The following is a 12,554-nucleotide window of genomic DNA, read 5'->3' on the forward strand; positions in this document are numbered from 1 at the left end:
CATCAAATATAAGTTGACTGTCCAGGAAATTAATTGTGTTAAAAGAAAGATTATTTTTTAAATAAAATTTTTAATTTGTACTCAATTTTTACCTCTTTTTAGCAGAAAATTTCGGGTTTGTATTGGCCCACTATCTCTAGGCCATCCTCCTGGTAAAAAGAACAGTTTTTGTTAGGAGGTGGAAGACAAAAAATATATAACTATAAAAACAAATACAATAAAACGATAAAAGTAAAGTGCTCAATAAAAAACTCAAGGTTTTTTCAAAGAGTTTGCAATATTAGAGACTTTTAACCAACTATGTATTTCTTTACGGCCCAACCCCCTACAAATTGATAACTTATTATATTTCAAATCACTTCAGATTATGAGCAGATGAAAAACAATTATTTACATTAAGCATTACTGCATCTGCAATATATTCACTAGCTAGCCTATGATAAAAAAATGCATAAAATACAAGAAGTCGTTTAGTTTGTGCTACCTAAAATTTTAAATGTTATTTAATTATTGTCATTAAAATTATTGGTTTTCTCAACACTGTTAATTTATAGTAATACGTGGTAATACAAATAAATAATGCTTTTGCAATCACAAACGGGTGACCGCTAAGTACCGGTAGCTCTATCAGCTATCAGTATATTTTATCATAATTTACCTGTTTAAAGCCTACAAAATAAATTTACAATTAACTGTCTAACTCACTACCAATCAAATAAATAAAAAATATTGAAAATTTTATCCAGCACTAAAAATAAAATTTGCCAAGTCAATCGTTGCATTCGTTGCAAACATAACCTAACAGCCTTACTTTGAAGTGTAAACATAAAATGTCAAGACTTGTTCTTTTTTAAGAACGCCTTATAAAATTAACAACAGTTTTATCAGTTTTATTTGCAGATATAATAGCATTGTTGAATTATGATTATCTCTTTGGTTTTTATAAGTTATCACTCACCGGGTGTAAACAGTTTTTGTGAACACAACCTATAAATAGACGCGGTTCATTGTTATGATTTGTCATTCAGGAATTCACAACTGAAGTCATTTTGGAATCAAGCTTTGTTAAGAAAATAACCGGTCTACTGATTTTAATAAACTTTTTATTATAATTCTCAAGAAATGAAATAAAATCAAAATAGAAATAGAAGTTTTAGAACTGATAACATAAACACAACACAACGCAAACCACAACAAAAATCTTGATTGTGCCTACAACGCTCTCTAGTGACGAGTTGATCAACTAGGATACCAGTTTAGAACAGATATGGCGGGACTTTCAAATTATTGACTCAGAAAAAGTTTAGCGCTTTGTAGTAGATAGTGGAATAACTCTTGGAAATAAATTTAAATCTACTTCTTCAAAAATTTCTACAAAAATATTTGAACTTTTCAATCGTTGGTATTTTTTTTGAGAAAAATTTCCAAGGAAAACATAATCAAATTTATTACGGTACCCAAGTTACTACGGTACGGAACCTCTATCATTGAATACTATTACAGTATTCCGTAATTTATTATCATATAAAGCTAAAATCTGCTATTGTGTTATTGTATTATTATAAAATATTTATTATTCGTGGTTCAATTTATTGTATTGAAATTTCCGAAAGTCTAAAATTATACAAACTAAAATATTAGAGACCTTATTTCAATTATGACATTCTTACAGAAAAGAATGTCCAGGTAAGATTTTTTATTTAAATTTCAACATGCACACATTCAAGTGATAATGTGAACTAGTCTATGAATCTATTTATTAAACTAAATATCATTTACTTCAGTGTGTATAACAGTGTAACACATCCATTCTAGCACAGTTGTGAATCAACATTTCAATCTAAAAATGTAAACGTACCGTAACATTCTTACAGAAACAAACAACTACTTCCACTTATAATTTGATTATTTTGAACTATTTCAGGCAATTGTGCAGGAATTACACATTCAAGTTCTCAAGTTCAATAATAGACATTTCAGGTAATTTTTGAATTATTTATGTTGAGTTACTCGCATAACATGTTCAATACTACCATAGAGAAACAATAGCGTAAGTAGATATCCCATGGTATAGGGAATTTATGTCGCAACTTTTACTGTTATCTCAAGCCGATTACTGTAGATTATTGTAAGTTTTTACTGTTTTGTTGGGGTGATAGTGTATGAACGGCACAATTTGAGAGACTACCAGCGTCACATAGCTGCATAGGAAAGAACTACGTGAACTATCGGCTTGGGATAACAGTAAAAGTTGCGACATAAATTCCCTATACCATGGGATATCTACTTATGCTATCGTTTCTCTAAGATACTACAGAGTTAAATCTACAGATATATGAGTTCTCAAACCATAAGGAATGGAAATTTAGGTTCATTTAGACGTTCTAAACATTCAATCTCTAGCAGATACTACAATATCTACTCTATTATATTGAAATTATTTTATACAGTATGATGTGAAGTTGTACCGTATGAAAATGATTTGTTAATTGATGAGAAAGACTCAATTTCTCAGTGATTTGAATTTGATGAAAACACTCACTTATAATATTTAGTTACCCACTGAGTAATAGTAATAACACTGTATTACAGCCACAGATTGGGCTATTTTAACCTCAGTTTAAGACACTTCAGAAGTGTCTAAATTTCTTACAGAAATTTCACGGATCTATAATAACACTTTGTTATACATCTAGAATGTGAAAAATATTAATGAGAAAACCAAAATAGGCTACCGACCAGTGAATAAACGAACTGAGAAACGATTTTCAGATCACAACTAATTTAGCCTACAATCTGAATAAAATTAGCATGATAAACGTTCAGTAGGCTACTATGATGACTGGATATAATACTATTGTCTTTGAGTCATGAAAATTCTTATGACCTAAATAGGAAGTACTGAGGTTTGCTTTTTTGAATTTAATTTTAGATCAGCACTTGCTGTTGAAGTTTTATTCAATTGTTTTGAAAGACGAGATGGTAATTAACAATTACAATTTTCAATTGGATTATTTTTGTTATTCTGTAAGAATAAGTGAAACAATCTAATTCAAGAATTCCTTATTCAAGATGAATTGTGATATAAATCTCTTAAATTATATTTATATTAAATTTACATTTTATTATGATATCATATTCATATTATTTATATTATTAAATCGTACAGATCATGATTCTGAGAAACAAGTCTTGATTTTCACACCATTATTTATCTCCAGTGGATTCAATAATTTATCATTCATTCACGATTAGACATTAAAATCACAATGAAACATTCAACAATATTCTAATCACAATGATCCTCCTTAGATGTGAGATCATGATTATTCAAGTATACCTAATTTTGTTCCTACATTTCAAGTATAATTTGTGTCTACAGAGGAAAGTAGAAGTCTACAAGCAACAGACATGAGAAGAATCTAGTTTCATCTAACCAAAAAATTCCTCCAAGTTCCAAAAACTTTAACAAGCTATCTGTCATTTGGTGTACCACCATCACCATATAGGGCAAGTGTGTGTTGTACCCCTATGAGCGAGCATGCGCGTATGGGATTCACTCTTCCCCCCTCCCCCAAGCAGACAAAAACTAACATCTGGAAATGTAGATGAAAAATTGCCTTGTCGAGAAATCTTTCCCAGAGGACTTCCAGCCTTTTTACGATTCCGAAAACACGTAGAGACCCCACAGATTTACAGATCACGTTCTATATGTTTTAAAACTATAGATACACTGAAATGGACTTTCAGGAAACCCTGTTTTTGGGAGATAATTGGGCCTACACTTCACACAAAACAGAGACAGATCTTTTCCTTAAAATTGTTTGAGTTCTGGCGGTAAAATCAGAGCGTTACTTAATGAACTCAGTGGCTAAGTTTATTCTCTTGTTAACACAGGATGTTGTTAAACTGCTCTAATTAATTTGACGATGGCCTTTTAAAATTATGACCGTACAAATAAGGAATGGATGACATGTTAGCGTAACAGGTACACTTTTACTCTTGACGTGTTGGAACGCCGTGAATTCGCAAAATTGGTAACCGATTACATAGAATGGTATTGGATGAGGAAACTTCTATGTCTCTTATTAGATAAGTTAATAATTTCCTAATTTGAAAGTTACACAGAGTAAGTTTTGTAACATATTTGAGTCTACTCCCAAATCAATTTTTAATTACTACATTGCAATTTCAGTTTCTATTGGATTTTATATTTGTAGGGGAAATGATTCATTGTATTCATATGTCAAATATTATTTGAAATCTTCACTGTTGACTATGTGAATTTCATATTGCAACGTTATAATTATTTCCAATGCTGAGTTCTCAAACAGTGAGAAGCTTCAAAACAGTTCTATCAATTATATGAATTTTCATGAATACATACAAGAGTTTATCATTTGAGGAAAAAGTGTGGTCATGCTACCAAAAATTTCAGTTTTCAAAGAAACTTTTACATAAACTTTTCAGTTTTTAAAGAAAATTATTTTAATGTAGTTTAGATCTCTAATAAAAATTGAGATCTCTCTTTATAATTATAGATATAACGCATATTGTTATGACAACACGAGCTTACGCACAGGCCTTTGTTGCCTATGTAAGCTCTTTCCTATCTGATACAAGAATAAAATTGTGATTGTTCAAGAAGAACATGTCTAAGTTTCACTTTTAGCTCTTTTATGATTAGTTAGTTACATGAGTTGAAAATTGAGCATTTTATTAAAAAATATCTTTTGGGGATTCCAATGATTTTGCAGCTTTAAATTAATGTATCTCCTGCATTTATCAAGGAGTCGACTAATTTTAATATTTTTCTTATTAAAAAAAATCCTAATAAGTTAATCTATATTACATCGTAAAAAATAGGCCAACCGAGTCGGTATTTTATTCACACTAAAATGTACTCATTACAATGGTGCTGGAACATTTATGTATTCCATGCAAATGAATGTGATAGCTTCACAATCTTATAGTTATTTCAATGGAATGCATTTGAAATCAAGTATACTCTGAAAAACAATTCCTAGATTTCATGATAAGAACACGAAACTAAAAATACAACCAAACACTTGACTACCTTGACTACCTGTCAAATGAAATTAACATCTCTGCTACAACCCTACAATACTTTAATAAAATAACACAACTATGAGTGTAGGCCTATCTGTTAGCTACAACCCAGATGATCTTCACATTTTCAAATGCACATTCTCATTGATTTAAAATTACTAGACGTCCTTATAGAGCCAAGTAATTACACACAAAGAAACCACTGTTCTTTATGTGAAGTTACTTGGCAGATTTCACTATCACTTGGTACAAGATTTTATACACCACTAGTGAACATAGATAGCTACACATATACTTTTCAGAGTCAGTGATTATATCTACCTGACGAGTACAGTAGTTATACCTATGATTTTTGAATTTCTATCGTCTCGTATCTACAGTTCATTATTTGAATTTCATATCACTATATACCTATCTACAGCTCATTCAATTAATAATATTCACCTGTAGATATTTTCATTATCCTTGAGTCAAGATTTTAAGTATACCTATTTATTATGAATTCTTACTATTACTTGTAACCATCCATATATCTATAGCTCTCACTCAGAAAGATTCCGAATGATTTAGCGATAAATAATTGTTGGCGCATTACTGCAACCGACCTTAAGGTGTCCTTAAAGTATTCAGGTCACACCTGTAGGTAAGTCACGTGTATAAACATAGAGCTCGAACTTCACTTTTACTGACTTGAAACTTTCGTTCTTCTTCCATGCATAATGTGTTTTCTAGTGCTTTTGGAAGAGGATTTACTTGGAAAGTTCTCAAAAAAGAAAAGTAATTTCAGAATAATTTTTATATTTTATCGGTGGTTTGTGTTTATGTCATTTGGTTCCATTGGAAGGAGATTTACTTGTTGAGCTTTCGATTAAAGTAGTTTGTAGATTGATTTTTATTTATAATTTTGAAACGTTTATTTTCACGTTAGATAATAACATAGAGAAACAATAGCGTGAGTAGATATCCCATGGTATAGGGCGTTCATGTCGCAACTTTTACTGTTATCTCAAGCCGATTACTGTTGATTATTGTCGAATTTTAATGTTTTGTTGGGGTGAGAGTGTATGAACGGCACAATATGAGAGACTACCAGTGCCACACAGCTTCACGGGAAAGAATTACATGAACTAGCGGCTTGAGATAAAAGTTGCGACATAAACGCCCTATACCATGGGATATCTACTCATGCTATTGTTTCTCTATGATAATAATTTGATCGGTTATAATAATTTCAAGTGAATAATGAATAATATGGTGAATAATATTCGTCAATATATTGAGTGAATAATGAATAATGTCAATATTACGAAGTAGTTTTCATTCCAATTTATCTCAGGGTTCTTGACATTATTTGGGCTAGGTTCATTAGTTAGTCACTTGATCAAATGACTCTCAAGGAAAAGAAGTTCAATGCTTATAAAGTGTAACTTTGAGTAACCCATAAAGCCTAGAAGTAAAGTAAGCTTTGAGTAATGTCGTAGTCAGCTTGATATTATAACAATGGTGTTAAGTATTGCTATTGGAGATATTTAACTCATAAATGTGTTACTAGATGAATTGAAAGTCCATATTGGTTCCATTGGAAGAAGCTCAAAAAAATGAAAAGTATTTTGAGATTTCTTTTTTAATTTTGGAACGTTTATTTTCATGTTAGATGATAATTTGATCGGTTAAAATAATTTTATTGTGAGTGTATATTTTTTTCCTGTATTGTATTAAGTGTATTATTTTGTATACAATATTGCATAATAGTATGTTATTATTCAATTGTATTTTTGCCTTGGAAATGGAAAATAAATTTGATTTGATTTTATTATAAGCCTAATTGGCTGCCTGATTACATCGTACTGTGGCCTGGTAGATTTTCAAGTTAAAAACACTTACTAGCAACTTGAAAACATTAAAATCTTATTTAATACACACCGACTCCACCACACACATAATAAAAAGCTCACTAAGATGTTTCACGTTAACCATTGTTAGCCTTCAACACAGGAAATTAAACACAAAAAATAACATTAGAATAGTTAATTCATTATAAATTCAAACAGACCCCTCAAGCAGAGAAACCCTACAGTATGTTCATTGAAAGGAGAAATAACAACATAAGGTTAGCGCTTGTACTTATGTTGTTCTCTCCTTTCTATGACCACACAAGTATTACACCAGCAATTGAGCGTGGGTGGATTTTAGTGTAAAGCTTGTAGCAATGCAAATATTAGAGAAAAAAAAAACACACATACACAAACAAGAACAGAAAACAAAAATTAGTTGAGTGGATTAGCAATATGAGAATAAATTAGATTTGATTGAAGATTAGGTCTGATAGCATTGAACCATAAATTACGTTCGTTTTTTAAATACATTTTCACCGTAATTGAATTTGATTACAGTTACCAATTCATAAATTCTGTTAGGTCATTAATAGAAAATAGTAACTTTGTGAATCCTTAATTAGAAGTATTCTTAACTGTTTGATTTGTTTGAAACTATCACTAATACAAAAAAGTGAATTAAAGTCAAATTTGAATAACTTTTAGATATTCTAGATTCAAGCCTAATTGAACGCTTTTTCAGATTCTAATATCTGACATCAAAAGGGAGTTGCATAAAGTGCTGTAGTATTTTAGGTGGGTTCCACGCCACAAGGTGAGTGATAACAAATAACGGAGAGATCATGTTCTTTATTTTATTCATGATGGATGACTCCACTAATGATTAGTACACTAATCCATTATTATTAGTAGTTATTATTTTTTAAAGAGAACGGCGCTCTTTGAAAAATAGACTATATATCTTTTATTGAGTCTATCAAGGATTTTTTCTAGTTTTCGATCAGGGTACGATATTATTTTATTAGAGTAAGGTAGTGTTTTGGGTTGGTTCCGAACCACTGAGTGATGACTAGCAATGATTAGTATATTATTTTATTTTAAAATAATGTTAATTTTCATGGTAGATGACTTCAACAATGATCATCGATGATTATTAAACGAAAATCCAAATTAAATTCTGATTATTATAATTATCCAACACAGACAGATCATGTTTTTATAATAATCAAGTACTTGATAGGACGACTACATAATTTCTTTATGTTGTAATATATAAACATGAATTTCCCAAAGCCTAACAACGAAAGCTAGATGTATATATCCCAGTACTAAGTTATAATAGCTTAATATTAGGGGTGGGTTCTGAACCACCCAACCAAGGTAACTTCAACAATAATTCATTACTACGATAATAATATGATTTTTCAACAAGAGATGATATTTTTTTAATTCGAGAGATGAGATGACAAATGATTTGTTTCTAATAAATGATTTTTTTCTAAACAACTAACATCAAAAGCGAGAGGGATAGAGTATCCAGATCCTTACCTTGCTCTGAGGACTCTGCACTCCAGAGTTTAGCACCAGGGATCGTTCAGCGGGTTCCGGAGATCGTTTCACTGGAGACGAACCTGCAAAAATGGAGAGAGAAATTTTCACTACGAGCAAAATGACGGTCAATGGGATCACATTCACTTTCAACTGTCAGCATTCCTTATAGATAATACTAGAGCTTCCCATTCAACCTTTGCTGACAGTTTGAGGCGAACCTCACTATAGGCGTATCCTAATACGCCTTATAAATCGTGGGAAAAGCAGAAAACTATCGTGGAAAACACCCAGGTCAGTCACTAGTTGTTTACTATAGTCACTGTAATACAATGTCGTATAATAGTACAATGTAGGAGAAGAAAGCAGAAAGCACATTGTAGTAAAGTGAGTATAGAGTATAGTGAGTGTATAGAGTACTATAGTATAGTACAATGTGGGAGAATAGTCATTCACACAATGTAGTATACAATGAAGTGTATAATAGAATACTTGAGTAGAAAAGAGCATCACAATATAGGCTCTCACTGAAATATAATAAAGCACCAGACAATATTGTGAATGAGAGTATAATAGGGAGATACTGTAGACGATAGAATATCATCTCGACCTTTATTGGGATCAAAAGATAGGGGTACTGTATGTTGGTAGGAGGTGGGGTTATAAATTGTTAGAATTTTAGTTTTAGGTATCATCTAAAACTAAACTAACAATCTTTTTTTTTTATATATACACTGTTTATAAATCTCTTTAGTGTTCTCTATGCTGTAAAGTGTTGTATTATTATGTTTTGTTTTGTTTATTTTGAGAAATAAATTTCATTTTCATTTTTCATTTCATTTTCATTTTCATCTGTAGAATTTCAGTAAGATCTTATTTGTAAGGCGACGTGAAACATTTAAAGATAATATATTTTTGAACTGATAAATGCTTCTCAAAATATGAGTTTCAGAGATATTCTTATACAAACGTGATAATTCAAAGAAATGTAATGCTGTCCAGAGTATGGGTGATACTGGAAAATATGAATAGAAAATGAAAAATAGGCATAATTGAAAGTATAGTATTTATTATGTTGGAAGGAGTTGTAGGGAATGCTCATTTGAAAAGTAAATTATTCCAAATACTTATATACCTAATACATTAAATAGATAAATTAGATAGATACATTGAAAAGATGCAAGGTTTTGAATATAAAAGGTATATTTCTGTTTACTTTGATTTTAGAAAATTACTTCAGCAAAAAATATTTAGTTATGAAAGTTAATCGATATGATTTAAGGAATGAGAGGTATGTTGTACCATTTACTTCGAATAATTTAGATAGAAACACCTTAATCTACATTGTACCAAAAACTTTCAATGATTTACCCGATAATTGTGCTGAGTTTGTTAATATGTGCCTGTTGAAAAGAAATTTAAAGATTTGGTTAAATTACACTTTAGATGTAACTCATTAATGTATTGTATTGTTGTAATTCATTCTGTTCTATTTCTTGTATGTAAGTTCAGGTTGACTATATTATAACACTTTTTAGATTTTTGAGAGCTGAGCCAACAATTAATTAATTAATATCATGATAATTTTAACTGTTAAGTAAATTCTGTAAGTAAATTTAACAGTGTAATAAACTGATAAGTAAATTTAACTGTTAAGTAAAAATAAAGTTTACTGATAAATGTAGATTTATATTTGAATTTACATGTTTTGTATAATAGTACCTTGTCAAGCAGCCTCTTTGAGGTTCGCTTAAGGTAGCTTATTTATTCAATAAACGTTTTTTTCTATTCTATTCTATTATCTACTAGATGATAAAAATCTTGGAATAAATGTTGGGAATATTGAAGCAGAAACAATCAACCCGCCAATTGACATCAACTCATAATAAATCAATCAGAGCTCTACTACTTCGACTTCCAGTTTTTTTCTTTGATTCTATATATCTTATATTTTTCTTTTGACTTCTTATCTTGAGCTTTATTCTCCTAAAGATTCTCTCGACAATAATTGATAGTTATGCCGCATCTACATGTTATATACTAGATGTGTTATGTTATATACTACACGGATGAATATGATCTAATATTGAACTAAACAATATAACAATGGTTACTAGGTATTAACAACTTATTTAATATCTCACTCTGATTTATACTTATCTTATACGTTTATTTTATACTTAATTATGAAAAATCGGAAAAATATCATTCTCTGAGCATTAAAACTTTTTGAACATGGGCGCTTAAACGATGATCTTTTACTTGCACTATGGAGACATATAAGTGACACACTAGAGATTCATATAAGTGACGTCAGAGACAAATAATCTATATATTATATCTTTACTATATTATGGTGACACGCAGTAGGCTACAAAAACATAAACCCACTTTTCAAAAACTAGGTAAACAATACACTAAAACAATCCATCAAACAAGATTCTCCTAACCTACATTGTATTTGGCTGTTTTAGTGTAAATAGTGTAAGTAGGCCAAACAAGAGAGACAGCAACATGTCCAACAACAACGAAAATCATTAACAAGACGAAGAGGAGGAGGAAGAGAGGATTTAGCCCAGCAAAAGCCCATTAGCTCTCTTCATATGTAAATAGCAGTCAAAAACCGGAAAGGGAAACGCTTCTGTTGACCAGTCATGACTAAAACAGGAGAAATATCAAGTTTGACTTCCTGTAGGTTCGTTGGTACTTCAAAACAATTTCAAAATGTTCGAGTTTCGACCATTGAAAATGGATTCAATGAATGGAATGATTGCCATTTCCATAATCTACAGAAACTACTGGAGCTGATTTTCATAATGTTACGAAATGAGTTTCCGTTGTTTTGTGTCAAAGAGGAGTTAGTAGGTTGGAGGCTGCATTTTGAGAAACTTTCACTCAGGTTCGACTGTACAGGTTCCGACGTGGGTACCTCATGAATTAATCAGAAGATCTGAACTGAGTGACAGGCAATCTATGTAGGCCGTGTTTTGGAATAATTTTATGGAACTCGGAAGCTGGTAAAACTGCATAACTTATTAAAATCAATGAGTTTCACAAATCTTCTTTAATATAATAAAGGAAAGAATCGTGTTACACATGTACAGGATAGGAAATTGACGAATGACGCATCATCACGTCTGAACTACTGATTAACTTGAAATTATGCATATAGATTCTTAATTTACCGTCAAGTTTTCAGTTTGTCAAGTTTATAATATTAGACCCTTGCGGAGCACGGGTTACCTGCTAGTCATGAATAATTCTATCGAAAATCAATTGATTGATCGATCTGAAGAACATAAAATTTACTATAGTGAGGTCCACGTTATAATGACAGTATTTGATCAACTTTGGTATTGCTATCCTTGTCTATCAACCGACAAAGCCGGTGGTACTATCCTTTTCAAGGTCCACAACGATGACAATAATGTTTTTGACAGTGTAGAAATATAATTAATAAATGCAGAGAATCGGCATCGCTATTCTTCTATCTTTATCCACTGCCATTATAACGTGGACCACACTATATTTTGTTTCACTTGATAAGTAGAATTAAATTGGAATCTTCTACACGATTTCACCAGAATGTAGAATAGATTTAAAGAGGATTCAGCAAACAGTAAGTACGTGTACAAAAAATGAGTAAATTTAAGTTAACATTCAAAGGACAAAGAAGATGCGTAATAGTTAGTTTTATGGAATTGAGTTCTTTTTTAGCAATATTAGGACGTTTTTGAAAATGAAGTGATCAATGAACGTGTAGTATTGAACTCTAGTGGCCCTCCGCCGGTAGACAAAGCTAAACGACGGGGACTGTACATACAGCATCATAGAGTAAAATACTCAAATACTCGAAATTTTAGATATGCTAGATATATTACTGGATATCCTAGATTTAATACTAGATATCCTAGATATAAGGCTAGACATCCTATAATACTAGATATCCTAGATTATTTGTCTCTGGCAGTATAAACTAGACAAACATAAAATCCAACTTCAACTTATATGAAAAATCTAACAATGTATTATGTGGAAAATACTTCTCCAATTGTACACAAATGCCACTGCATAGAATGTTTCAAATGATGATTTCTATAG

The 12,554-nt window shown here is 30.9% G+C and overlaps 1 protein-coding gene across 3 annotated transcripts in view; it reads right to left on the minus strand.

The window, feature by feature from the left end:
* Positions 1–12,554, minus strand: part of LOC111050289 (MICAL-like protein 1) — a 157,436-nt gene that overhangs the window by 26,600 nt on the left and 118,282 nt on the right. The window contains exons 4-5 of one of the 3 annotated variants that reach the window (XM_039437245.1): positions 8,454–8,536; positions 93–149 (exon numbers count right to left, since the gene is read on the minus strand). Coding sequence is in view for 1 of the 3 variants with exons in the window: in XM_039437244.1 (XP_039293178.1) it covers positions 8,454–8,536 (83 nt within the window). In the remaining 2 variants the exon portion in view is untranslated. Of the gene's footprint in view, positions 1–92; positions 150–958; positions 1,196–8,453; positions 8,537–12,554 lie in introns of those variants that run through there. The other 2 variants (XM_039437246.1, XM_039437244.1) reach the window with 2 other exon arrangements.

The sequence above is a fragment of the Nilaparvata lugens genome, chromosome 10, assembly GCF_014356525.2.
Source record: "Nilaparvata lugens isolate BPH chromosome 10, ASM1435652v1, whole genome shotgun sequence".
Taxonomy (NCBI): domain Eukaryota; kingdom Metazoa; phylum Arthropoda; class Insecta; order Hemiptera; family Delphacidae; genus Nilaparvata; species Nilaparvata lugens.